At 27.2% G+C, this 27,360-nt stretch overlaps 1 protein-coding gene across 2 annotated transcripts; it reads left to right on the top strand.

Moving 5' to 3' along the window:
- The first annotated feature begins 1,319 nt into the window (after nt 1–1,319).
- LOC145843351 (receptor-type tyrosine-protein phosphatase kappa-like) lies at nt 1,320–27,360 on the top strand. 2 transcript variants are annotated; one of them, XM_082950817.1, is made up of 32 exons: nt 1,320–1,444; nt 1,721–1,899; nt 3,535–3,657; nt 3,856–4,011; nt 4,885–4,984; nt 7,615–7,825; nt 8,575–8,717; nt 9,284–9,433; nt 12,812–13,029; nt 13,363–13,479; nt 13,672–13,795; nt 14,871–14,977; nt 15,493–15,694; nt 16,980–17,153; nt 17,276–17,445; nt 17,652–17,802; nt 18,030–18,059; nt 18,336–18,462; nt 19,648–19,820; nt 20,171–20,233; nt 21,200–21,399; nt 22,026–22,196; nt 22,446–22,580; nt 22,691–22,822; nt 23,420–23,546; nt 23,789–23,949; nt 24,396–24,545; nt 24,820–25,002; nt 25,252–25,386; nt 26,045–26,319; nt 26,400–26,538; nt 26,712–27,360. In XM_082950817.1, the coding sequence occupies exons 1-32, from the start codon at nt 1,357–1,359 to the stop codon at nt 26,763–26,765; spliced, it is 4,668 nt and encodes a 1,555-aa protein (XP_082806943.1). In that variant the 5' UTR covers nt 1,320–1,356; the 3' UTR covers nt 26,766–27,360. The 2 variants fall into 2 exon arrangements, with proteins under 2 accessions (XP_082806943.1, XP_082806944.1); XM_082950818.1 differs by lacking the exon at nt 20,171–20,233.

The raw sequence follows: 27,360 nt of genomic DNA, 5'->3' as shown, positions 1-27,360 counted from the left end.
AAATGATGGGGTTAGAAGTGAACGGGTTAGAAATGATAGCGGGCTAGAAATTATAGCGAGTTAGAAATGATAGTAAACCTGTTAAAATATATCACTTATAATTATTTATTATAAAAAAAATCGATGTAAAAGCACATTAAAAAGAAAAATTAAATATAGTATTTTATAAAACTTGTTAAAATTTTTTCATTAATAATAAAAAAGATAGTTTTTCTGCTTGATTATATTATAAAACATCGAAAAAAGTAAAAAGTACTAATACGTTAAAAGTAAAGGGACCAAGATAAAACAAAATTATTGAAAGCATCAAATAACAGGATTAGAAAATACATTTTAAACAAATATAATTAAACAAACATACTAAATTATCATTTTTTTGAAGAAAAATTTAAAAGTTTTATATTTGAAGTTTTATTACTAATTAATATTGTAAGTAAAATAGTTTTTAAATTTATGATATCTTTGAGTTTTAAAGAAAAAATGTTTTAGTTTAAAGAACTTTAGAAAAAATGACAATCTTACTTGATTTTTAAAGTTATATTTAAAAAAGATCGAACAGCTTAGTTTTTAAAGTCAAAATTTATATGCTTTGAGATTTATAGTTGAACCAACTTATTTCCGAACTAAGTTGAATGCCTAATGTTTAACTTTCTCATTATCGAAATTATCCTCCCAGTTGTTAAAGCTAAAAGTAAAAGCTAAAATCAAAAGAAGCTAAAGTTGAAGCTACACAATATTATTTGAGAATAATTAATGGTTTTTTTAAGTAAAGTATTAGTTGAAGTAACTTTGCTTTAAATTCAACGAACGAAATGTTATGTAATGTTTAATTTGAATAAGTAATAAAGCAGTGCTTCTGAACCTTTTTCTAGTGGCGGAACCCTTTTCCAAAGTTCAACTTTTCCGCGGAACCCCTAATTTAAGTTTTACATAAAATGTTTAATCTTTTAATGAAATTTTTTAAATTTCGAAAGGCTTCACGGAACCCCTGAGAGGCGTCACGGAACCCTAGGGTTCTGCGAACCCCATTTCAGAAGCACTGTAATAAAGTATTATAAAAAATTTTATAATCTAATTATACATTTGAAAAGTTTGTAAATATTGAAAGTTTTAAAATGGAAAAATTTGAGAATGATGTTTTTTACTTTAGAAAAAGCTACTTAATTAAGAAGTAAATATATTACTAAAGTAGGCTTTTTGATAAGTAAGCAGTTTATTATTAGAAATATGTGTTTTAATGCTTAAATAAAAACTTGTAAAAATTAATCATAAACTACAAAAATATGTTTAAAAACATAGTAAATACCATATTTTTTTACAGAATAAAAATATCTAACCTTAATACTGTTGTAAATTATGAATAAAACTTATGGGTATTTATTCCAAACCTTTCTATTTGTTTTGGTTTTAAGCTTTGTAGAAGATTCAACCTGTCGCACAACTGGTTACTTATTTAATTTACTACATGTATTTTAACTTAAAAAGTTTTAGTGTAATAAGTTTAAAAATATTAATTTTATTCTTGGGTATTGCATTTATGAAGAAGTTTATTTTCTTGACTTAAGTTAAAACTACTTATTCTTTTAAAATTTTATGCAATGCTGCAAAGGGGTTAATTCTTCATGGTCAGCTACTTTTGAGCTATAAAAATTCTAATAGATTTCTAAATTTAATGTATATTTAAACAATTTATTAATTTTTGAAAGCTTGCTTTTCTTAGGATCATGTGGATTTGACCGGGGGTTGTGCAATTATGAGCACAATTCAGGAAACCAAAATTTCAAGTGGATTAAAGTGGAGTCAAGTGGTGAGGACAAAAGTTTTTTGAGAGTGAACACCACTGGCGCTTACACAAATGATTCAGCACAAATATGGAGTCCTCTTATGCCAGTTAAAAAAGTAATACTTTACTTAAGTTTAGTAAAAAATGATTAAGTAAAACTTAACTAATTTTTGTTTAGTAGTTGTAAAGTATGCTAGTGTAATATCTTATAATAGTGTATGACATAATTTTAATATTATACAACTTTTAAAGTTTTAAAACATTGTGCAGTTTAAGTTAAAGTATATAAACTGCCTTCATGTTATAATTTAGCAGGTTTACCAAAAACCTACAAAAACCTGGAATTTGAGAATTAAAAAAAAAAAAAAACTAAAATACCTAAATCTAATTAAAAGAAATAAATATTTTTTAAAGGTTTATCTTGTATTTTACATTAAAAGCTAACCTACCAGTTGTTTTTTACTGTTTTTTCAAATTTAAGGGAAATTTTGAGATAAAAGCAATTAAAGTTAGAGAGTTCACTAGGTTACTAATAGAAGGCAAACAAAAAGGCAAAAACAAAACAGAATATTCAGGGATGCCACTATACCTGGAAACCTGGAAAAACCTGGAATTTGACAATTTAGACAAAAATTACCTAGAATTTGAGAAATTTTGAAAAAAACCTGGAAATACCTGGAATTTTGATCAAAAAATCTGAAAAAACCTGGAATTTTTAATAATTTTAACATTTTCAGTAGTAAAAATTCTATCATATAAATAAGATTTTTTTGTCATCATCAAAATATTTTTTTAATAAAAAAAACATTTAAAGTAACTTTACAGTATCTTTTCAATGTTTTTAAGCTATTTAACACAGTTTCTTATATAGAAATAAGCTTAAAACTAAAAATAGACCCAAAAATGTGTACTTTTAAAAACCTGGAAGAAATTTGGAAAACTAGGAAAAAATTTTGAAAAAACGAGTGGCAACCCTGAATATTTGAATAAAACTATCTCCTACTTCAGTTTTTAAAACTTTATTGGTCCAATTTTTGATAAGTTTTAAATAACTTTTAACTCAATTTTTTTTAATAAACAATAAACAAACTATTTTTTATTATTTTAGGTTCAAAATTTGATTTTTATTATTTAGAATAGTTTTTAAAAATCAATAATGTCTATAAAGTTATTTAAAGTTGTTTTATTCTATCAAAAATGTCTTATTGTATAATACTATATGTTTTCAAATAAGTGTCAATTTTGATATTTGTATACAAAATGTTTAACCCCTTATAACCTTAACTTTTTAACACTGTGATTTTAAAGTAGTTATAATTGTTATTTTTTTAATTTCTGTAAGTTTTCTAAGATATAAAAGTTTTATTTTATACTGATTTTACTATTAAAGCTTGACATGAGTACTACATAAAGATATATGATTTAGTAAAGTCAAGCTAAACTATGTATTACTCAGTTTTCAGATTGATAAAACAGTTACTTTTCTATTAAACCTATCTTTTTACAATGTTAGTTTGTTCAAATTGATTACATACTTAAATATACATTTTCTTAAAATAAAAAAAACTAAAGTAATAGAATATTTGGATTTTTTTAAATTGACCATGATAGATAAGTAAAAAAAAAACAAATAGCTATTGGAGCTAAACGTTTTTCTAAAACTATGTTTTTTGTTTCGCTTTTTAAAAACAATAAACACTTATTAGTATCTACAAAATGTAAGTTTTATTAAAATAAAATTTTAAAAACAGGGCAGCTGTGTTACCTTCAAATTTCGCTTTACCAAGCTGATTGTTGAAAAGTTAAGCAATAGCACCACAAACTCAACATTAAAGCCAGATCTTCCGGTTCAAGATGGTGAAGTTAATTTCCAGGTATGGTTAATCACTAGACTTACTTTTTAGATTTTTAATTACTGGTTTATAAATGTTTTTTTATATAGTTTTTGAAACTAAATAACCTTTCATTAATTTATAACTTAATATGAGTTTAATTGGTTTTTTAGATTGTAATTAATTTTTTATGCTACCCAAAAAAAGTTGTTTTTGACATTTAATTGTATGTTTTCTTAGGTAATTGCTGAAGACAGTAATGAGGAGGTCACATTTCAAGGAGTTGTTTTGAATTTTAATAGTCTAAAAGACAACATATCAGAAGTTAATAGCTCGTCACAAATTGAAGGCGATTGGAAACAAGTTGAAATGAGTCTCAGTCCTTCCACATATAGAGTATATTTTTTTAGATTGATTTTATAAACGTCATAAACTTGTTTTATTCTAAACTATTGATTTACTGATTTTTTATTTTTCTTATTTGTTTTTAAAAATCACATGATGTAAGTAAGAGATGAAATATGATCAGTTAATTTGTAATAATAATAATAAAAAGTCCTTGCAAGTATGAATAACTACTCAACATAAATAAGACAATGTATTTGTTATAAATAAATTTTATATATTAGTCAGGTATACACCGATCAAAATCCACCTGCGTTTAAAATCTACCCGATCAAAATTCACCTGCGTTCAAAATCCACCCAATTCTTTTTATGTTTTGTTTATTAATTAATTTAGATTGTATATGTTTTGCATTTATTATTATTTTTTATTTATTTTTCACTAATATTACTGTTACCCCTAACCTTTACCCTCGATTGGTAAGCTGTTCTCGAATTTGACTGGGTGGATTTTGAACGTGTCCCATTAGTCAAAATGTGCTAGATGATCAAATTTTGAGACTTTATTTATGTGTCGTAGTTGTTAGAATTTACAAGGACTTATGTTAACAATAAAAAAAATGTTTATTTATTTCAATATAAATATCATGTGTTTCCAAACTTTAAATACATGCTTCAGCAAAATTTAGTTTGCTATCAAAAAAATAAGCAATTTAAAATTGTAACTTTTTTCCTATACATGTTGCAAATTTATTGAAATGATAATTTAATGTTGTTTATTGTTATTATTTTAAAAGTATTAACATATACTTTTTTACAAAGAACTTTTAGTTATTTTTTGATAGAAAATACATTGTTTACTTAAAAGGAAGCAATTCAAAAGTTGAACTTCCTTAAAATATACTAATATTTGATTATTATACAGATCAAATTTCATGTTAACTATTTGCAAGAAAGTACAGCAAACGTCATCACTTATATAATAGATATGGATCAAGTAAAAGTTTCTGAAACTGTATGTAAAGGTGAGTAATGTTTAAATTTTCCATAAAGACAACGTTTATTGCACAGTTATTTTTGGTAATATAACATTTAACAAAACTTTCTCCGATAAAAGTTTATTTAGATTGTGAATGATAGTGTGTTCACGAATTAAATATACAGTTGTAACAACTTTTTTTTTGAGTTTTAAGATGTTTTTGATTTCAAAGTTGCAAATAAATGCCATACATATCCCCAAGTAAGTGTTGAATAGTTATAAAGTAAGCAATTGATTGAAAAATTTAACTAGATTACAAATTAGAAAGTTATTTTTCAGTTTCTATTAGCTAAAGTTGTTCGAAATTTATATTTTTGTTATTTTGTTTAGCTTATTTAAGATTTTTTATAAACTTTTACATCTTACAAAATTTGATATAATAGAACTTCATTTAAAATACTGTCAGACTAAAATTCCTTTTACCATTAGACTATACAAAAATAGTGATTAGTTCTATAAAATTTTACTTAGTTTGTTATAAGTATTTAGTGTAGGGTTTTAATTTATGAATTTAATTAAATATAATAAATTATTTTGATTCTTTTTGTTTCGATATTATATTAAGCTCATGATTTTTAACTTATTTTTAGTTTAATTTATATTTATAATCATATCCAATGTTTTTGTATTAAAACTATAATTGTAAAACGTTTATGAATTTTTGTTATATATGTTAGATATACGAAATAGTCAAAAAAAGCTGCGGCTGAAAAAAAAATTATGTTCTTTATCACATTAAAAATTAGGTAGATATCAATAAACACTTTTTCTAAACCAAAAAATAATTGCTTTCCAACTTTGAATTTAGTCAATTACCAGTTTTAAAAAGTATTTTATTTTTTATATACTAAAAGATTTCAGAACACTTTTAGGTTTATTTTAGTAAGTACAACAGTTTAGTTTTTCATTTTAAATGAAAAGTTTGAAGCAAATACATCATGTTGAAATGCTGAAAGTCTTATATTTGTAAGTTTTGTACTAATGAATAAATTGATTTTATAGCATCAGAAAAAATTAGGCCTGTAAACAATTTCTGTAATCAGTTATTTATAAAGAAAAGTTTTTGTGCTTGTTTCTTGTTACTTTACTAAAATGTTTAAAAAATTAAGAAATACTGAATTTGACCATAATTTTAGTTTTTTATTTAATCCGGTAATTGTATTTCTAAATTGTAAATGTTTCTATCTTGTAATATATCTCTATAAGATGATAATTTATTGATATATATAATATACTTTATTAAAAAATAATTATTTTTTGAACAATATGCAAACTTTATGTGAGTTTTTGACCAGAACATATTGCAGCTATTTGCTTGTAAGCAATACTTGGTTGGTAGCTTTCACAAATATTGAGCCTAACCGAAATGACTTCTTTTGTTTACTATATAAACATTAAGCCGAGTTTAGTTATGTCTACTGCATAATTCCAAACACAAAACTTTTACACTAAGTAAAATGTCTTATCTGCTATAAATTTTAATAACTATCTCATCGCGAAACATGTAGTTTTATCAGACCAACGAATACTTATATTTTTGCAGTATATAGGTTTATACAGTAAGGTATTTAAATTGTTAATGTTTATGAGCCTGATTTGTATTTAAGATAATTTTTTGTGATAGAAAATTACTATGTTGTTAAGTTTCCCAGTTTGTTAATTAAATATAGAAAATTTGTTATAAAAAAACTCTTAAAAAATAAATTAAAGCTTTTGTAGTTCAAGGCACTTAACCTTTTACATAAGTCATGTATTTTTTTGCAATCAAGTTCTCAAACAAAAGCTTAATTTCAATAGATCTAAAGCTATTGATAAAGTTCATAACAGTTGCTTAGTTGACAGTTAACTTAACAGATGTATGTACGTCATAAAAATTTGTTCATTGTTCTTTCACTCAATTAATGCACGAATTGATTTCGATAAGTTTTATCAAAATAATATGTATAAACTTGGAAACATTACAAAATTTATACTACATTATTTTTTGCTTTTGTGTTTTAAATTAAAGAAATCCTTTTATTTTTTTTATATAAATTAAGTATTATTTTTTTATGTTCAAGTATTGTATAAAGATTTTTAATAAGTTTTTTTATTACTTTTTTATACAATAAAAAAATGTTTATGTATTTTAATACTATTTTGGGTTCTTAGGTTTTATACTAATTCAAAGTTTCGTAGCCACTTGTAAGTTTCTAAGGAAGTATTTTATGTTTAATTTCTATCATTAGTTTAGTGTTATAAATCTAGTGATAATTAAACTTTAATCCAAACATTGGTAAATTCTTTTTTTTAGTGATAAAGTCAATTCTAAATTACGACTGAATGGTTTTTAACAAAATAAGGGTTTAATGTGCATTTGAACAATTGTTTACCGTTCAACGTTCAAAATGTGTTTTATTTACTAATAACTACTTATAAATTTGAAATACACTACTAGTAAATAAATCACACTTACACAATCTATTTTATTTTTGAAAGAAAACTAAATTAGATACCACGGACTTCCAAAAACTAGCAAAAAATATTTAGTTTTTACACTTCATTTATTAATTGTAGTTTAAAAATATTTTAAAGTTCTACAAAAATACAAAAAATTAAATGTTTTACAAATTACAGACAACCACCCTCGCTTTCTGCTGCTCACCGACAAAACAGCCAACGAGGGAAGCGAAGCGATCATCACGTGTCCCCTGTTCGTCGACGAATCGCAACGACTCGCAGACGATGACGTCATTCTGCAGAGGGCAGGTGATGACGGCAACGTCACGAGATTTTCTCACTTTCAAACAAAAGTGCATGACGCCAACAACGTTTTGTACAAGTTCAAGTAAGCTGACAAGTTTAATTAATTAGTATTGATAGGTTAGTACAGCTATAAGTAGTTAAGTAATATTTCAAGTATAACTCTTGTAAAAACATATGGAAGTTTTTGGTAGTTTCGTAATTATAGTAAGTTATAATTATTTTTAGTTAATTCTTATATGTGTATTGTTTAAAATTTGTTTGAAAACTATTAACAAAAACTATGAAATTTTTATATAGTAAAGAGCTAATTAATAAAGTTTTCTACAATATATTTGTTGTAAGAAGTATACATGTTGTTTAATTTACATATTTTAAGATTAAAAATAATTTTTGTTGAACTTTATAAAGTTCATTGAAGTTAAAACGACCTAAATATAGGAAGCAGCCTAACAACAACTTCTTAGTATAGTTTCAAAAGTAATAATAACTTTACTAAAAGCTTTTTAACTGATTACCCTTATATATTCATTCTTATTAAATGTTGAAAAATAAATTTATTACAGTTAAGCTGGAATTGTATGTAAAATTTATTTGTAAAATTGTTTTCTAATTAAAACTTTTCATTAAGAATTAAATTAGTTGGTGGTTTATATTTAAGTTTTTTTCTCCCACAATAAGTATGCTGTATTTCCATTTGTGGTAAAACAAAGCTTTTTTACAAAAACCATTTGCATTGGAAAACATTTTATTTTGATAAATCACATCAAATCTGTTTGCGCTACTTTTCATAACTCAGTAAAATTTAAAAATTAAAAATAATTTTTACTTCAGAGTTGAGCAATCTCTGAAGGAAGCCGACGAAGGATGGTACAGATGCGTGTACAGCAAGAAGCCAACAGATGCGGTTTCACCCGACCATACGCAAGACACACACGAAGTTGCCGTTTCTAATCCCATTTTCTTCACTGTTTATAGTTGAGTTTTTTTTTGTGTTAAGTTATTATTGTTACAAGTTTATTGATTCACGATTTTATTTATAAACCAATGTTTCACTCATTTTATAAGGTTAATTAATTCCTCAGTTATAATAAATATCATAGTTTATTTGTATTAGCAAAAGTCGCTAACAATAATATTATTTATAAATAGTAATTTAAATTTAGAGTCAAAACTAGGCAAAAAATGTTCTAAAGCTTGTTTGATCCCAGAAATTATAGGCATAGGGTCTAAGTAATTAAAGTGAAATAAAAAAGTAACAAATATAAATTAAATGAACTTTCTCATGAAACCAAACAAAAGTATTTAAAAGTAATTGGTTATTAACAAAGGTCACATGTAACCATAACCTGTGCCAAGTGTTTTTATTATAAACCTGCAAGGTCAAATAATGTTATTAGCTTCATAGTTGTTTGTAATTGTTATAAATTTGTTTAGTACATGCTTAATAATTTTAAACAATATACTTTTATTGTTTATTTTTGTACTTTTATGTTGATCGTACTTAGCAATCGCAGTCAGTAATGTAACACTTTAACTACAGAATTACCGACACCGGTTAACAAGCCAACAGTGAGTGATGTGTCTTCTCACTATATAAAGATTGACTGCAATGATCAACTGATCGAAGGTGAAGGACCTGTCATAAGTCGTGAATTAGTTTATTATCCCGTTGAAAATCATATTTATGATCGTAAGTTTTTTGTTGTAAATTATTGTTATAAAAACTAAACCAAATGATTCATTAGCATTCGATTAAATATGGTTTTGATACGAAGCTTTATACAAATCACAGATATTTTAGACATCTGTATATATAAACAATGTAAAAATAAGTATAACAAAAAGTTGCGTTTTATACACATTTAAGATATTTTGTGTAATTTTCACAAGGTTTAGCATTCAGTCACATTTAATCACATAGCGAACTCAAGTTAGTCTGCTGGTTGAGTTCTGCATTTTTCGATCTAAAACTTTGTGTTTTAAATGCAATTTTTAATAAAAATAACCTCATTTGAAAATAAGTAATAAAAAATTATATTTTTTAATTCAACTTGATACATTTTTAATGAATGTAACCGTAAATTATAATTAGTTAAAACAACGTATATTTTTCAAATATATTAGATAGTCTTTGATTGAGTATTTTGTGCACATAAAATTACCCAGCATGGAAAAAAAAAAACAAGATTTATTAAAGTTTTATTATTTATTGAAAATAACAAAAAGTTACAATAACTTAGAACTGGATGCTTCTGAAAACATGACTGTTATAGTAGCTTGTGGTTTAAGTCTAGAAGAGAATTTATTACTTTTGTTATAGTATTTAAATAATTTATATATAAGAACAATGTTTCCAACCAATTAAAGAACTAATTTGAACATTTAAATCTAAAGTAATAATAATATACAGTATAAACTGCTGAGAACAGGTTAAATACATTACCAAGATTTAGTTGAGTTCACACTTTGAACTCAGCCTAAAGAACAAACTCAAACGACAGACTACTTTACTGGGTTAAAAGAGGATAAACATGTTTACTACATTTCTCTTTTAAATTTTCCTTCAACAAGAGATTTTAAATTTTGTGGTATATTTTTTTATGTTTATAAATATACCAATATAAAGTTTATAGTTTTTTAACAGTAATTAAGTTTTATAGATTGGTATAAATAAATCATTTATGCCATAGTTTAAGTTTATTAACAAAATATAAAATATGTTGTATATTTATTGTAACACTTTTCAGTTATACTAATAATTTTTTGATACACAATAACCAGATGGTGTTTCCTTTGTTATCACTTAATGTTAGGTATAAGATATTTTTATAAAAAACTAAACTTTCCGAAAAAAAAAACTGTTTTGGTGCATAAGCCGTTCTATTCGCTGTTAAATAATTAATTACAAATAGTTTTTAAACTTTAAAAATCTTTAAATATTTAATTTCAACACGTGTCTGTAAAATGACATCTGTCATTTAGAAAATTATTGATTACTACTTGTCTTTTTTTGTGGTCAATAACAAGTACTTTAAGCCATGTCTCTTATGTTTTGTGACTATTTAAAAATAAACTTACTTAGTTTTTAAAATTAATGTATCTCATAGTTTGTTTTAAATCTTTTTGTATTGAGTTTCTTTATGTAACTAATGAAGCTGACAAAATATTAAATAATTAATTAATAAAATAAAATAAAACAATTTTGTAAAAAAAAAGTTAGAACGTGTTAACGGGGTAAAACATGTTAACAATTTAATATTACTAATTTTTTAACTGTCTGGGTTAAAAAGTATTTGCAATCTTTATCGTTAAATAATTAAAGTTGTTGATATAGCAAAAATAAATAAACAATTCTCACAAATTTTGCCGGTGTTTTGCGTTTTTCGCCTGAGGCAGCCAACCAGTTTTTATTTATCTAAATAAGGAAAAGCATAACTCTTATTAAAATAATTATGTTTTGTATCTATTGAGTATTACCTTAAAAACTCTAGCATTTCTAACTTTTTTTAAATTTTGTTAACATACTTCTATGTGTTTATCATAATAAAGTATTGTATAACATTTGACTATAATAATTTATCATTTGATTTAATGATAACTTTTGTTACTATTAATGTTCATGTCATATTTATATAGTATACGTGTTATGCCAAGTCTTAAAACGTCTTAAAAGATTTTTTTTAAATAAAATAAGGTTAGTATGTATATGCTAATTATGATAATTAGTCATCAAATTTGCTATATATTGTCAAAAAGTGCTGTCAAGCACTAATTAAGTTAAACTTAGAAAATTACAAATTATTTTACTATCAATGAAATTTTTAAGACTTTTCTAATAATTTTATTTTTATTAAAGTTAGTTTGTATAATTTTAGATAGTAAGAATCAAGTTCTCAACTAGAATCCTATTTATTAATTCACAATTATTTTATATAAAACAATGTTTCACTCAATTAGTCATTACAACAATTTTTTTTGAATAACAAATTAATTGTAGCTGAAAATCTCATTAATCTCATTGATTAACTTTCAAATTGCTAATAAATAAGTTAAAAATTGATGCGTTAAGTAAATTTATATTCATTGCTAGTTTTATAGTAAATGAACTGAAATAAATGAACGCTGTGATTTCACAACTTTTTGTATATATGACGTCACATTAGGTGTTCAGTGATGCGTTATCTTTGTGCTAGTTTCGTTTGCCACAAGTATGCCGATTTTTCTTGCGCGTTTTTCAAATGTTAAAATTAGCTTTAAATGTAAACTTTTTATTAAAATTGTGAAAATTGAAATTATAAATATTGTTCGATTGTAATAAACATAGTAAGAAGTAATGTAATTGATATGAAAAGGTAAATTAGATTTTCAAATTACTTTTAAATGTTTTTTCTTAATAATAAATATTTTTATCGTTTAATAACGTCATCTTTTTAGAATAAGCCTTTTAGCACAATTTATTATTTATTTATAGAAACATGTTTTGGTGAAATAATACTTTTTTATTTTGTTAGAATTGTTTTTAACAACTTTTTCATGAGAAACAAAAAAGCGTCTCTTTGTTGTTCTAAGTCGAAAAATAAAACTAGTTTTTAAAAGTATATGAAAAAGTACTCCCTTTTTACGACGCTTATTTTCCTTTTGTCGAAGTCTTTTTCATGTTTAACAAAGCTTCGGTTTCAAAACCACTCACGAATTTTGTGTTGGTACGATTTCGTAATGGCTAAAGAATGCATGCAAAACAGCTATTTACTGTTGTAAAATGCCAAAAAAATTGTTAACAATTAAAATTGATTACGCACTTTATTTTAAATTGTGTATACTAAGTAGCTATTATCAAAGCTTTAAATTAAAGTTTAAATTATTTTACTTGTTTGTCGACAATAATTTTAAATGTTGAAATAAACCAGCATAACGAGTTATTTATCATAGAAACTCACCAAATTAATTAAAAATTTTTATACTAAGTAGCAATTAACAAAGGTAAAAAAATCTAAATTATCTTCCAACAACTAACTATCAACAATTTCTTTTAAATGAAAAAATGAAACGCCCACATATTTCTTCACAGAAATTCACCGCATTCCCGAAGACAGCGTCCTGGAAATATTCCACCTGCAGCCGGACACCAGCTACCACTTTCAGGTTTCCCTGAGGAGGCCGGGAGCGGGAGGGGTGTCTCGCGGTCCTCCGACCACCGTGAAAACTTCCTGCGCGCCCAGCTCCTACCGAGCCAGTGACGTCACAATCAACTCTACATCGCATCAGGAGCTGCTTGTAACTTGGGAGGTAGGAATGTGAATTTGTTATTGAGCTTGTTAAGTCTGAAAGTATTGTGCGGTGTAGATACAAACTTTCGAAACTAGTATGGACTTGTATTTATTTTGTTCTTTTTTTTTTGTAATTTTAACTTACATTGTAGTGAAAATATATTTTATTAAGTTTTATAACAATTTAAAGTCAAGAAAATCTTTAAATAAAGAGTTTTGTGGTATAATATAACTAAATTGAACTGCATTTTTTTTTAAATTTATTTGATAAGTGTTAAATAGCTAACCTAACTAATGATTAGTAAAAAAAATATTTAAATGCCTTTAGCTTAAGAAAAACTTTAATTTTCAGAACTATGATTACTCGCAAATAAATTGTCACACTTACTACTACCAAGTAAAGTATCAAAAAAGACAGTCACGTGATCAAGATTACTCCAGTCAAGATTACAAACTACTAAAAGTTGGAGTAAGTCATGTTATCCTAGTAACTTATAATATCAACTACAAAAATGTTATGAGTTAATAAAAAGCTGTCATACAAAGATTAATAAATGTAAAAAATTCAATTTAATAGTAAAAAAAGCTACTAGCAAAAAGCTCTGTGTTTAGTTAATGTTGTTACCATTGAGAAAGGCTTTATTTGTATTATATTCATTAGAAATCAAGTACTGCCCTTATATCGAACTTGGAAGCTTATACTTCATATGAGATAATAGTTAGTATTGTAAACAATGCTGGAACTGTGGATAGTAAAAAGTTTTACGGACTGACAAAAGAATCAGGTTTGAAACTTGTTATTTTAAATAAAACTTAAATATTTACGTTAAATAAAGTTTTAGCTATACAGTGCTTCCTCGCTAATCCGGTCCTCGCTAATCCGGTTCCTCGCTAATCCGGCCGGTTTTAGTCGAGAAGTCGACTGATTTACTTTAGCGTTTAATTTCATTTTACTTCGAAAAAGTATTCAATTTAAGTTTTATAAGTATGTAAGCAATATATTGTTACGTCATAATAAATTATCATTTGTATAATCTTAATTTTTTTTCACACTTTTCCCGCTCAGTTGTAACAAACTTGTTTATTAATCATTTGAAATTTTTCTGTCTTTGCTAAGCAAGTTACACTTTAATATACTACAATCAACATTTCTGGTTAAAAAATGGATAAGACAGCAAAGAAACGAAAACGCGTTCAACAAACAATTGAAAACAAGTTAAAAGTTTGCGAAATGGCAAACAATAATGTGCCTAAAGCTGTTATAATGAGCCAGTTTAACATTGGTAAGTCAACTTTAAATGACATTTTGAGAGGCGAAGAAAAGTTCAAAAAGTTTAAAGCCGAAAAGGAGGAGCTGGGACTAATTGGAGCTGCTAAAACGGCAAAAAAAGTAGAGGGAGGCTTATTAATTTAGTTAAAGTGTTAACAGTGTAGTTTTTTTTCCATTAATTTTGAACTTATAAAATTTTGTTTCGTTTAGTTTTGTCTGTTTTAATTCTTTTTTCTTTGAATAAAGTAAAATAAATTAAATTAACAGAAATTTTATAGTACGTTTTGTTATATACATTCATAATATAACTAAGGTAGATAATTTGTAAAAAATGCGATATTTTGTTCTTATCCGGCCAAAGGCAAATCCGGCCGTATTTTCAAAAAAATCTTGCCCAACTTGGCCGGATTAGCGAGGAAGCACTGTAATACGTTTTTTCTGCAAAGCTAAGATTTTAAAAACCCTTTTTAGTTGCTATCATACAAAATAAAACATATAGTTTTTAATGATAATCTTCTTAAGACAGTTTTCAAAGTTTGTTTTACAAATAAATAGTTATAAAGCTTTCAAATTGATAATATTTTCAACAGTGCCCGGCCCAGTTCGTTCATTTTTGTACTCTTCAGTCACTGAAACAACAATTCAATTGGAGTGGCAAAAACCGTTAAAACCAAATGGTGTACTTAAAAATTATCAAGTAAGTCGGTTTAAATTAAAATAGTGGTTTAAAACAAATTTTAACTAAAATAATTCTAGTTTTCTGAGAAAGATATTCTCCAACTTTACTACAAACTGTGAAAATTTAATGTTAAATTAGCAATTTAAGGTTATATTAAATAAGTTTAAACTTAGTTTCATCGTTTAGTATTATTTTTTAAGACTAAATAATTTTCCATAAAAATTTAATAAATACACATATTTATGTCTTTACAAATATAAAATTTTTATAATTTTATATGATAATGTGATTTACGCTTTTCACTTTTTATTTTATCTAAAAGTATAGAGTCCACGAATGATAGTAAAAAATTATATCTCTTAACCAGCTTAATATTATTCTTTATATACTACTAAACTTCATGCTACTACTTTGAGTTAAGTTTTATTTAAACCAAAATTTTCTATTGTTTTTACAATAATCTTAAAAGTTTGTTTACAAAATGAAGCGCTCATATATTTCGACAGCATTTAACTCAGTTTTTATTTACACAGATTTCCTACCAAGCGATTTCCACTCACGACCCTTCATTTGACGTTGCGATGGAATCAGCGCACATACAGCGCTTGTTCCCCGACACCTCGGTGCTTCTGCAGCAATTGAAGCCCGGCACCACCTTCGACGTTTCAGTTTGCGCCGAAACCTCCGTCGGGTGCGGGTCTTACAGGAACCTGACAGTCACCACTGACATTGCCCGTGAGTTTGAATAATGATTTTGATTGAGGTTGTACTTTTTGTAATTTTAGACCCTGCGATATACAAAAACATGCTGTTACTTTGTTTTATAAAGTTATTTTATAAAAAACCGCAGTAAGATTAATTCATAAGGTACAAAATGTTGCGTTTCGTATAGTTTTGTTTACTAGTAGCTTAAAAAATTGATCAAGTTTAGTTTATATAAAGTATGTTTAAAACCAATTAATGGTGTAACTTATTTTGAAAAGTTTTAATCCAGCCATAAATATATCTTTGTTTTTTTTTAAACTTTTGTTTACATTTTATAGCTAGGTTGTTTGTTTCACATACGAACACAGCTGTTTTCAAAACATCATCTGTTAATTTATAAAACAACTTTAAAATAAAAACCAACCAAACAATGTCATTTCAATTTGTGGCTGAAAAATTCGTTTGTAAGTTTAAAACTTGGCGCAGTAGACAATTTATCCACTAAGTTATATCATTCGAAGCCACTTATCCAGTGAAAACGCTTCCCTTCTTTTCATTGAATGCGTGTAATCGCAAATTAAGTTTCAAGTGAAAAGTCCGAAGTGTCGAGAGCACTTCAAAACTTTTACTTTTTCTTGGTTTAAGTTTATGGTAGTATGTATATAAATTCAGAAAGTTGGTGTCTTAAAAGTTGCGATTAAAACAACAGTTTTTAGTATTTTAGTCATTTGGCGTTTAAAAAAATTAAATAATTGTATTTAATATACTATTTGAAGGTTTAGTTTATACATATCTTTTAGCCATAAATGTTGATACAAATTAATTATGTTTAATTGTGTTTTTTTATAGTTTTTATGGACATTTCGCAAAATCTAGGTAGTCATATAACTTAATTTCTATTAATTTGAACATATTTTATATATATAAATTTGTAAAATTATATAATTAAACTAAGTTTTCTCATATCTAAAAAGAGGTCATGATACTTTCAAATAAAAAGTTTAATAGTTTCCATTTAAATATTTTTTAAATAATTTCTAAACAAACATCTGCAATGCAATACTATGCTGGCCAAATTTTTAATAAAAATTGGCGCTGGTTCAGATATATAACAGCACGCGTTTAAGCAGCATGTTAACAGATAAAAACTCTCATAAATGAGTTAATTTTTTTTAATGATATAATTATTTATGCTAATGTTCAACAAAGATCATAAAAGTTTAGTTACATTTTACCAACCTGATTTTTGTAGATATTTCTTCACTCAAGTTTATTATAAATCCAATATTTTATTTAGTACATTGTTTATCAACAGCCCCCACAATGCCGGATTTCCAGCCGCCCGTCAACGAAAGTCACGTGACAGACACCACCGTGGAAGTTGTGCTGCTTCCCGCCACCCCTCACGGCGCCCCCGTCACCAACTATTACGTCATAGTGGAAGAAATCAAACCCGATCAGAATGAAGCTAGCAGAAAGAAGAGAACTGGTAAGATTTTCAAACTGAAGTTTTTTTTTGACTAAAAATAAGTTTAACTTTGTAAAAAATAAGAAAATTTTAAATTTTGTTTTTAATATTTTTATAGTCTCAACAAAAATATATAATATTAGTTGAGGAAAGTAGAGCTTCACCAGCTGGTAACAACACAATCATCATTCCTGAATCACCCTCACCCTCAGTTGAGTGCAATGAAGAACCCATACTCGATTACGAGACTGCCAAGAAAAACAACGGCACAAAATTCGCAGTGGCCAAGTTGAATCCAAGTGATTTGGAGAAGGTTGTTTTTATAAAATTGTTGTTTATTTAACACGATAGTGCTTTTTATAGTATAGATGATTAAGTATATATTTTAATTATAGCTTTTTTATTATTTTATGCGTTCAGTAATAAAAATAAAACATTATTTTGAATTATAAAAGTATGTTTTAGTGTCAGGTATTGTTTTAATGTTTTTAACTATTTTTTAAACTTGATTATTTTTAGGAAACGCCGTTTGTAATTGGTGATGGTAAAAACATAAATGGTTATACAAATCATGCACTGGATCCAAATAAAAAATACAAAATAACGTTTGTTGCCGTGTCAGAAGTCGATGGTATACAGAAAAAATCATGTCAATTGTTGTACACTAAAGGTAAATTTCAAACACTTTTAGACTTGTAAGAAATTAATTATTCCGTTATTAATATTTCCGTAATTTATAAATATAATATTTTAACTGAAATTATTTATTAATTTATTTAAATTTAGAGAAATATTTATTTATGAGTTTTACCATGTAAAATTAGTTCTTTAAACTAAGTTAAAAAATGTAAAAAATGCAATATTAAAAATGTATAAAACTTATGAAATATTTTACAGAAAAAGCTGATCCACCAGAAGAACCTGAAGGTGACTTTTTTATTGCTATTAATTATTTGTGTAAAAGTTTAAGGTTTCAACCCAAATTCGTAAAACACTATTTAATTTTGTTGTTTATTATATACAACTAAAGTTAGGCTACATTTAAAACTTGATGATTTTGCATGTATTTAATTATGTATAAAGTAAAAGTGTATATGCATTTCTTTGTCAACAAACTAGTTGTATAAGTAAATTAAAGATGTTTTAATGTTTCTAGTTGTCTTTATGTCATATTTAATAATCTTTTATTAATTTTTGTTCTAGATGAAGTAACAAAGACCGCCACAGTAGACGATGAGGACAAGTTGATATTATATGCGAGCATCGGTGGTTGTCTGCTGGCACTCATCATATTCACTGTCATTTGCATCGTCTTCTTCAGAATCAACAGGTAATTTAAAATTATAAGCAAATTGTTTCACACAAGTTTTGTGTGGTTGACGAGGAATCATCTTATTTTATTTGTAGTCATTGTTCAAAAATTTAAAGTAAACTAATTTGAGAATTTTTAAACTATTATTTTTATTACATACTTAATTTTGTAAAAATATTGTTTAAAATATTTACTCTTTAATTGTTTTTTACGAGTTCGTCGAAAAAAGAAAGAAGTGTTCAGTAGTTTCAAACAAATCTGCTAATGCGTTTAATGAACACTGGATAATGCATTCAATAGATTTAATTTATTTGAAAACTCTACTTATTTTTTCATGCTTCATAAAGCACTACATGTCTTTCACGAGAAATTCTCTAATTGTTTCTTAACTTGATATTTTTAAATCAAATGGCGCGTAAAAAATGCACATTTAAACAAAAAGGGCGTGTGTTTCCATTTTTTAATAAACTATCGGAATTTTTTTTCAAAGTAAATTAATGTAAAAAATAGTTTAGTAGTGTTTTATAAAACCAACAGTTTTAAAATGCTCTGTTGAAGCGTAAATATTTTAAAGTTGTGGCCGTAGTGATTTAGGTTGCTCGTTTAAATGTGTAGGTTTTTCAGAAAGTTTCTCAGCGAGCGCTTTACACTTTTTTTGATTTAATTACGGATTAGATAAATTCTCAAGTCAAGTTTTAATCATATGTCTGCGGTTGAAAGTGTCATGTTGTGTTGCTGATTTAATGTTGCTTCTGCTAAGAAAAAGTTACATTGATTGGATTAATATTGAAAACAAAGTGAATTCAAATATGAGCGGAACTATTACATACTGTAAAATTTAACAGTAGAACTATACTTTATCAAAAACAATACAATTGAGTTTCTCTAGTATTTTCAGCTTTAATATAAGTTTTATAAATTAGTGAAAGTAATTTTTCTTCATTTTATGGTTTTTTTGTAAAGCTCCAATACTCATTTTTTCCCTTGTCGGTTTTAAAACTAATTCAGTTTTTACCCAAAAAACTGTTTAGCTTTTATAACACGTTGAAATAATCTTTGGTTTGTCTCAAGTCAAACCTAGTTATTTTCTACAAGCAAGTTTGAGTATCAAGCAAAGTTACTTAAAACATGCCTAACTTTAAAACACCTAACCACATAAGAAACTCACAACGAAAGCAGAAACAAGTTTTATATCCAACGCAGACGCAAGAGCAAGCAGAAGAAGGACAGGGACGCGGACAACCCGTTCGAGATGCGGTTGATGCTGACCGACGTGCGGAGGAGTCAGGAGGACAGGATCCAGTCGTCACAGTACAGCGGCAACAGCTACAACGAGGAAGGCACTCTCATGCTCCAAGAGTACAAGGACGATATCGGTGCGTTTGATTGTATGGATTTTGTGTTGTTTGTTTGATTTAACGTAGAATAGCTCAAAACGTGTTTTTAAAGTAAAAAGCTTTGTATAAAAATTTAAATAATAAAAATTATCAATTGGTAAAAGCACTTAACCGTAGTTTTTGTGTAAAACATGTTAAAAAAAACTTCCTTCTTAATCGGTAAAACAAAAGATAAGAGCTATCAATTAAATTTTAATACATTTTATCTATCTCTTTGCTTTGCTTTTTCACACGATCAAGCATTTTTGTAAGTACAAGTGAAAAAAGACTATATTATTAAACATACTATTTCAAATTACAATAGTTTTAGTTAATAATTTAACAAATAGTGAGAACTTCAAATGGTGAAATGGAGTTTTCAACTTTTAGACGGAATCAAATTAAAAAAATTGGTAAGATAAAAAGTGTGGCATAGTTAGCTGTGGTGGAATTCGATTGTTGTTTTCGACTTTTAGCAATCATTTAGCTTTTAGTCTTTATAACTTTTTTTAGAGTTATGATTGAGTGGTTTAATTTTTATCATATAGTCTGAAAACAACCAAAAATTTGTTTTATTGAACTGAATTTTAAAAATTTGTAATACTGAATTTATTATCTAAAAAGTACGCAAAAATGATTTCACTAATGCCTGTCGCGTAGCATAAGTTTATACATCTTAATTTTTTTGTTTTTTTAAAAGCATCATTTTTTTAATCTTAAATCAGATCTAAGCGTAATGATTTCAATTTAGCATGTTTCTAATTCAAGTGAGGGTATAAAGTGATCAGATCCCTTTTTTTTTTGTTTAAGAATATGAAATTTTTGTCTTAAAACTGAATTTTTCTCCCCTACTTTGGTGCTTTTTTTTTAGTTGATGTGAAAACTCATTTTTAAGTGTTAGTATAAAATTAGTTTTTGAGAATGAACGCTAGTTTTACGTAAGAAACTTAAAATATTGTTTTAAGTTTTATTGATAACATAACTTAGCTATGCCAGAATTTTATTCAAAAAAAGTGTGTTATTTTTGTTCATTTGGTAACTTCTTAATTTGTTTATTTACTTAACTACTTAAATGTTATATTTTAAATTTTTTATTTAAAATATTCGGCAGTTATAATTTAAAAATTAAACAAAAGATTCACATACCAAAAAAAAAAAACAATTTAAAACAATATAAACACCAACGATTAGTTGTAATTTATAAAGTCTACTTTTAATCTATAATTTTTAACAGCTTAATTCGTGAAATCTAATTTGATTTAGCTGAATCGCAAATTTATTATAATTAATTCTATACCTTTTAGAAATGCTTAATTGGTCCAAAATATACGTTTTGATTACTTTTAACAAATTTCAAAACGCATTATGACGTTACGCAGACGGCGAGCCGACGAAGGGCGATTTCCAGGCCGGTGTGACGTCACAGGAGGAGGAGAAGTTCGCCATCCGTGTGGACGACTTCCACCTGCACGTGCAGCAGATGAAGCAGCAGGACTACTTCGGGTTCAGGGAGGAGTTCCTGCTGCTGCCCGACGGTCAGAAGTTTCCCTGCACCGTCGCCCAGCACACCGTTAACAGGGTTCGTGTTAATTAATGCTTTTTGTTTTGTAATTTTTGTATTTGCTTTAATTATTTTTTAGTTGTTGGATTTTGTCACGAGTGTTTGGTTTTACAAAAGTTTAGGTTCAGCATATAAAATGTTTTTGAACCTTTTATCGATTGATTTTTATTTATAATTTTTTGAAATTTGTGCATTCATTAAGACAAAATCTTCAAAGAACGTAGTTTTTAAAAAAGTCATGATATCTATATAATGTAACAAAAACTGGGTTTTAACTTCTTAATCAAAAGACAAATAAATTAAAGTTTATTGTATGTTAACCTTTGTTAAGCAGTTTGTTATACTTTACCTTAATTATATTCACTAAAGCAATTCAAAAGTTTTACCAATAATTTTATTTCAAATTTTTTGCCAACAAAAAAATATTTATTAGATAGTATGTCTTTAAGTATATGTGTTAACGATATAGAGAATTGAAAAAACTATAAGTAAATTTAAGAATACAGTAATTTAACAAATACTTTATTTTCTATTTGAAAAATTTAAAACATTTTTTAAAAGTTTTTTATTTTTATAGTCTATTTATTTTACTGTAGAACTTTATAGTTTGTAAAAGCTTTATCAAATATTATAAATTTTTACAGCGTCGGAATAGGTACACGAACGTCATGGCTTACGATCATAGTAGAGTTGTGTTACGTCACAATAGGGAAGACGTTACGTCATCAGCTGAAGATCAGGTGTTTTTCGGTAACAAGAGATCTACTTCTTCTGACAACAGTCAATCGGACTACATCAATGCTTCCTACTTACAAGTTTGTCGTTATTAATATCCAAACTTGATACCTTTTATTTTTTATTTGTTTGAGTGAGGCTGTAGTAAAATAAATCTTTTTAAAGTTTTTCCTGAAAATTTTACGAATTTAAGTTGAAATCGTTTCCAGCTTTCCAAAATTTTCGAATTTCTAAGATATATTTTTTACTTAATCCCTTAGTAACATAACGCTGATACATAAAGCAGTAACATAGAGGATGGTTATCAAATCATTAATAACCACAAACAGGGATACAAAACTCCGCAGACGTACATAGCGACCCAGGCACCAACCGAAGAAACAGCTAACGACATGTGGCAGATGATTTGGCAGGAGAAGTGTTCTGTTGTCATCATGCTCTGCAACATCATGGAAGTTGGCAAGGTATGATGCTACTTTCAGAATAAAAAATAAGTTCTGCTGTTTGAATTTTTATTTTAAGTTGAGTGTTTGTCAGGAAATAAATGCATCAGTACTTTTTTTTTACGTTTCAGATGAAATGTTACAAATACTGGCCCGATATAACGTCTCAAGGTGACGAGTGCCACTACGGACACCTCGAAGTTTGTTGCACTTGCGAAGAAAAAACTGCCGACTATGTTGTCAGAACTTTTGTCGTCAGAGAGGTTTGTTGTGCTAATTTTTTGAGATGAAGATTATTGATTTTCATTGTATAGCTAGGAAAGTTTTTTTTTTTTTGCTGTGTTAAAATTATTATAGCTACCGAACAAATATAAGCATCTATAACTTTAGTTAAAAAAACTTTAAGTTGTTCATAGAGTTATTAAAAATTGAAGTTGTAAAAATGTAATATTTTCTAGCGTTTGCAAAACTAGTTTTAAATGAAGCTTATTAAAGAAAAGTACAATTAAAATTTTTGATTGTTTAAAGTATTCTAAATCGTTTCTGAAAACAAGTATTACAGTAAGTTAAGTTTTTTTCTCGTAAAGTTACTATTGTTGACATTTATGAAACACTTGTGAATATTGTATTTATTATAAAACATTTCTGTACCTCTCAAAAACCAAAGATACTTGAACTTTGTAAAAATTACAAGAGTATTGATTTTATAGTCCTTAACATTTTAACAAAATCAATAGTTATCAGTTTAATAGTTTTACTTTCAAGCTTTGGTTTTTTTTAAAGTTTATGAACAACTAGCTTTCTTCGAAAGTTGTTTAATTAATTTATTTCTTTTTTTCTCAACTAGTATAATTTCACAGCAAGGAAAGTTTAATGTTCGCGAAGTTAGGCAATTTCACTTCCTTCAGTGGCCGGATCACGGCCTTCCATCCAGACCAACAAACATTCTCACATTCATATCCACTGTCAAGTCTTTTGAGCCTAACGGTATGTTGACCAAATTCTTAAAAATTATAAAAAGTTATTTTTAACAATGGCGAGTAAAAGCTTACTGAATTATATTTAGTTAGTACGGTTATCATAAAATTATATACAGGGTGATAAAAAATGTTTAATTAAAAAAAAAATCTTGTGTGTCTTGTTTAAGTGGCTCAGGTTTAAAATGCCTGAGTTTAACATTGTACAATAAAAAATATAATAATAACTACTATCCACTTAACTGCAAACAGACGGGGCCACGGTGGTCCACTGCAGCGCGGGAAGCGGCAGAAGCGGCTGTTACGTCACAATCGACATGGCGTTGCAGATGGCGCGGGAGGAGGAAGTGGTGGACGTGTACAACACTGTCAAGCAGTTGAGAAAGAGCAGGATGGACATGGTGCAAACAGAAGTAAGATTTGTTGCATAATCAGCTTTCGCCTGTAAGATTTGCCGTTTGCAAAATAATTAAAAAGTTTTTATTTTAATTAAATGTAAAATCAACAATGATTTTTCCAAAAAAAAATAATTTGTAAATCAGCAGAGTAAGGTATAAATGTATATATATATATATAAAACAAGGTTTTCAAGGCTTTAATACTTTAGAAAAATATGTTTATTGTAAGTAAGACAAAAATACCGTAAAACTAACAAAACTGTTGATTCCAATTTCAACAAAAATATTGCAGTTTAGTCTTTTATAAATACTAAAAAAAAAGCAGTTGACTATTTAAAAAATCAATATTGTAACCAATATATGGGTAGTAGAAAAATCCTTTTTAACATTATTTTCAAAATAAAAAAATTCAGCTCTAGCTTTATCGAAATTATAATATATAATGATTCGTATTTGAACAGGAGCAATACGTTTTCATTCATGAATCAGTACTAGAAGCTCTTATTTGCGGCGAAACTTCCGTCACTCCCGATCAATTAGCTCTTCATTATGACGAAATTATATCGCTTGATGACGTCACTGGACTTGCACCAATCCAAGACGAGTTTGAGGTAAAGCTATTTGTAAAGTATGGCTAAGAAGTTTATTTTTTTGATTTATAGTTATTCATATTTTGAAAAATAAAACTGATTGTTTTTAGTCTAGTAAATATTTTTATAGTCAATCATGATATAATATTTCAATACTGAAATTTAATTTGAACAATTTTTTAATATAAAGAAGAATTTTGTTGGGATTTGGTATATATTTATAAAAATATTTAATATTTTACGAAAGATTTTAAATCTTTTCAGTATTTCAATAATGTGTACAAAATTTATACAGACACTAAACTTGATTACTCCGCGTCTCCAAGACGAAGACTGCTCCATATCCAGGTTGCCAAGAAACAGAAACTGTAACAGGTTCAACGATGTCCTTCCTAACGACCGATATCTTGCCCACCTAAATACTCCTGATCCCAGCAACGACCGTAGCAACTCGTACATTAACGCTGTGTTTGTCGATGTTAGTTATACATTTTGAATATTTTTAAGGTGTTTGTTAGTTTAGAAAATATTTCTTAAGGCTATGCTAATACTTTTCTGAATCCAAAGAGAAAAAACCGTAAATGAACATTATATTGTTACAACTAGCTTTTGAAAATTACTGTGAAATTGTTGTTACAAAATAAGTCTACATAACTATCAGTTAAATATTTCAATTTGAAAAGTATGTTGAATGAAAAAATATTATACGAGTTATTTTTATCTGCAGAGCTACAAGAGAAGAAATGCTTTCATAGTGACACAGATGCCACTTCAGTCTACAGTGATTGACATTTGGAGACTTATATGGGATCACGATGTTCAAAATATTGTCGTCATGAATCATCACACTGAACATGACCATGTAAGTTAAAAATAACTTTTGCGCTGCCAATTTGCAGAATTTAAGTTAAATGTTTATTTTTTACTTTAAAAAAACTATTACTTAATGGTATAAATTTAATTTTACGACAATTGTTAACATAGAGAAAATATATTTCTAAATACCATATCTATTTATCTGTTTAATGTGTAACATTTGTGTTTGTTATACTGCTTTAATTGAAAAATTATAATTAATAATTAATTAATAAAAAAAACTATGATTTCAAACCTGTTTTCAGTAAAACTAACTCATTTATATTGTGTTTATTTTTTCCTTCAAAATACAAAAATCTTTTTGAAACAAAAGGTGATCTTATTTTGAATACAATGGTTCACTTGATTTCACAGTGCTCTACAGTTACCAGTTTTGTTATAAAAAGTTTTCTATTTTGTGTTATAATCACTTATTAATTTCTTGAGCTAACAAGACATTCCCAATTTAGAATTTTAGTTTTTTAAATTAAATTATTTTCGAATTTTGAAAGTGTTAGAAAACCGCGTAGTGATTATACAATAAGATATTTATATAAATATTTAAAACTAAGTTAAAATATTTTAACTGCCCAAGGCTAATCTAAAGATAAAAGTTTTAACATTTAGTAGGAAACAAAAACTTTTCAGTTTATTTTTTCTCACAGACATGCGCAGTGTACTGGCCGGAGGAAGGCAGCGCCATTTACAGCAACTTGTTCCGAGTGGAGCTCGTCGACAAGCGCGACGAACTCGAAATCGTCATCCGCACGTTCAAGCTGACCCTTATGACGTCACAGGAGTCGAGGTACGTGCGGCAGACGCAGCTGCTGAACTGGGAGGCGTCTGCTCCGGTGCCGTACAACAGGAACGCCCTGCTCAGGATCGTGCAGCTGAACATGAAGCAGGGAGACGACAATGGGAAGACGTTGGTGCACTGCGTGTTAGTTTGCTCGATTTTTATACAAAATTATCTTATTTTATTACGTTTTTTTATGTATTAACACTGATTTTTTATATCAGAGCTGGCGCGGGAAGGAGCGGAACGTACGTGGCTTGCCACAACTTGTGCGAGCAGATTGCCGACGGAAATTACCATTGTGACGTGTTCAATGTGGTGCAGAGGCTGAGAAACATCAGGCCCCACCTCGTCGAAACTCTTGTTTGTTTTTGATGTCTGCTTTATTTTTAAAGGATCTCTTTTTCAGAAATAAGTAGATAAAGAAAGCTGTACATTTGTTTTAAAATTAAGTTCTATATTATAAACTAATTAAATGCAATTTTTTTTACAGAAAAGTTACGTTTTACTTAAAATTTAAGTTTTTTTTTTAACAGGAGCAATACAGGTTCTGCTACGAAGTAGCAATCGAGTTTGCAGACCAAATGTGAGGAGAAAATATTCGGGGAGTTGATAATGTGAATTCCAGAAGTGAAGAAGTTTAGAATGCATTTTATCATGTCACGAATTGCTGCTCTTTTTGTGACTTTACAGCGATTGTTAATCATGTCTGATAGTCGCTTACATTGTTTCTAGGTACAAATTTAAAATATTCTTTGTTTTTACCGCTTTCCACAATGATGTACTTAAAGATTAATTCGTTTAATGGTGACTTAATTTCTATATCAAAGCTTTATGGATATGCATTAATTAATGTTTACAAAGTTGAGTGAAATCATAAACCTCTTGTTTATTGTTTTAATTTTTTCGTTTGTTGTACGGTTTTACAACTGTTGTTTCCGGTACAAGTGTTTTTAACGTTTCATATCAAAACGATAACTTTTACTTCAGACCTCGCTTTTATTTCAAAATTGATAATTTTTATTTATTTTCTCCGTCCTTCTTATATCCGGCCTATGCGTATGTAACTTTGCATAATTATCATGTTTAAATGCACAATAATACGAAGGTTATTTGCAGTTTTTGAACAACCAAGTGTCCTTGTTTTGTTTTACTATACTTTGAAGTTTTAATAAACTATTAAAA

Source organism: Thalia democratica, chromosome 8 (assembly GCF_965202585.1).
Source record: "Thalia democratica chromosome 8, ktThaDemo2.hap1.1, whole genome shotgun sequence".
Classification (NCBI taxonomy): domain Eukaryota; kingdom Metazoa; phylum Chordata; class Thaliacea; order Salpida; family Salpidae; genus Thalia; species Thalia democratica.
The sequence above is the reverse complement of the archived record's forward strand: the minus strand, read 5'-3'. Positions and strand labels throughout refer to the sequence as shown.

Bases quoted from the DNA above. Each gene is read 5' to 3' on its own strand.
- LOC145843351 (XM_082950817.1), top strand. From the start codon at position 1,357: ATGAATAAAACTTATGGGTATTTATTCCAAACCTTTCTATTTGTTTTG. The intron at 13,796-14,870 runs GTTTGAAACTTG...TATTTTCAACAG, and splicing joins CGGACTGACAAAAGAATCAG to TGCCCGGCCCAGTTCGTTCA. The intron at 25,387-26,044 runs GTAAGTTAAAAA...TTTTTCTCACAG, and splicing joins ATCACACTGAACATGACCAT to ACATGCGCAGTGTACTGGCC.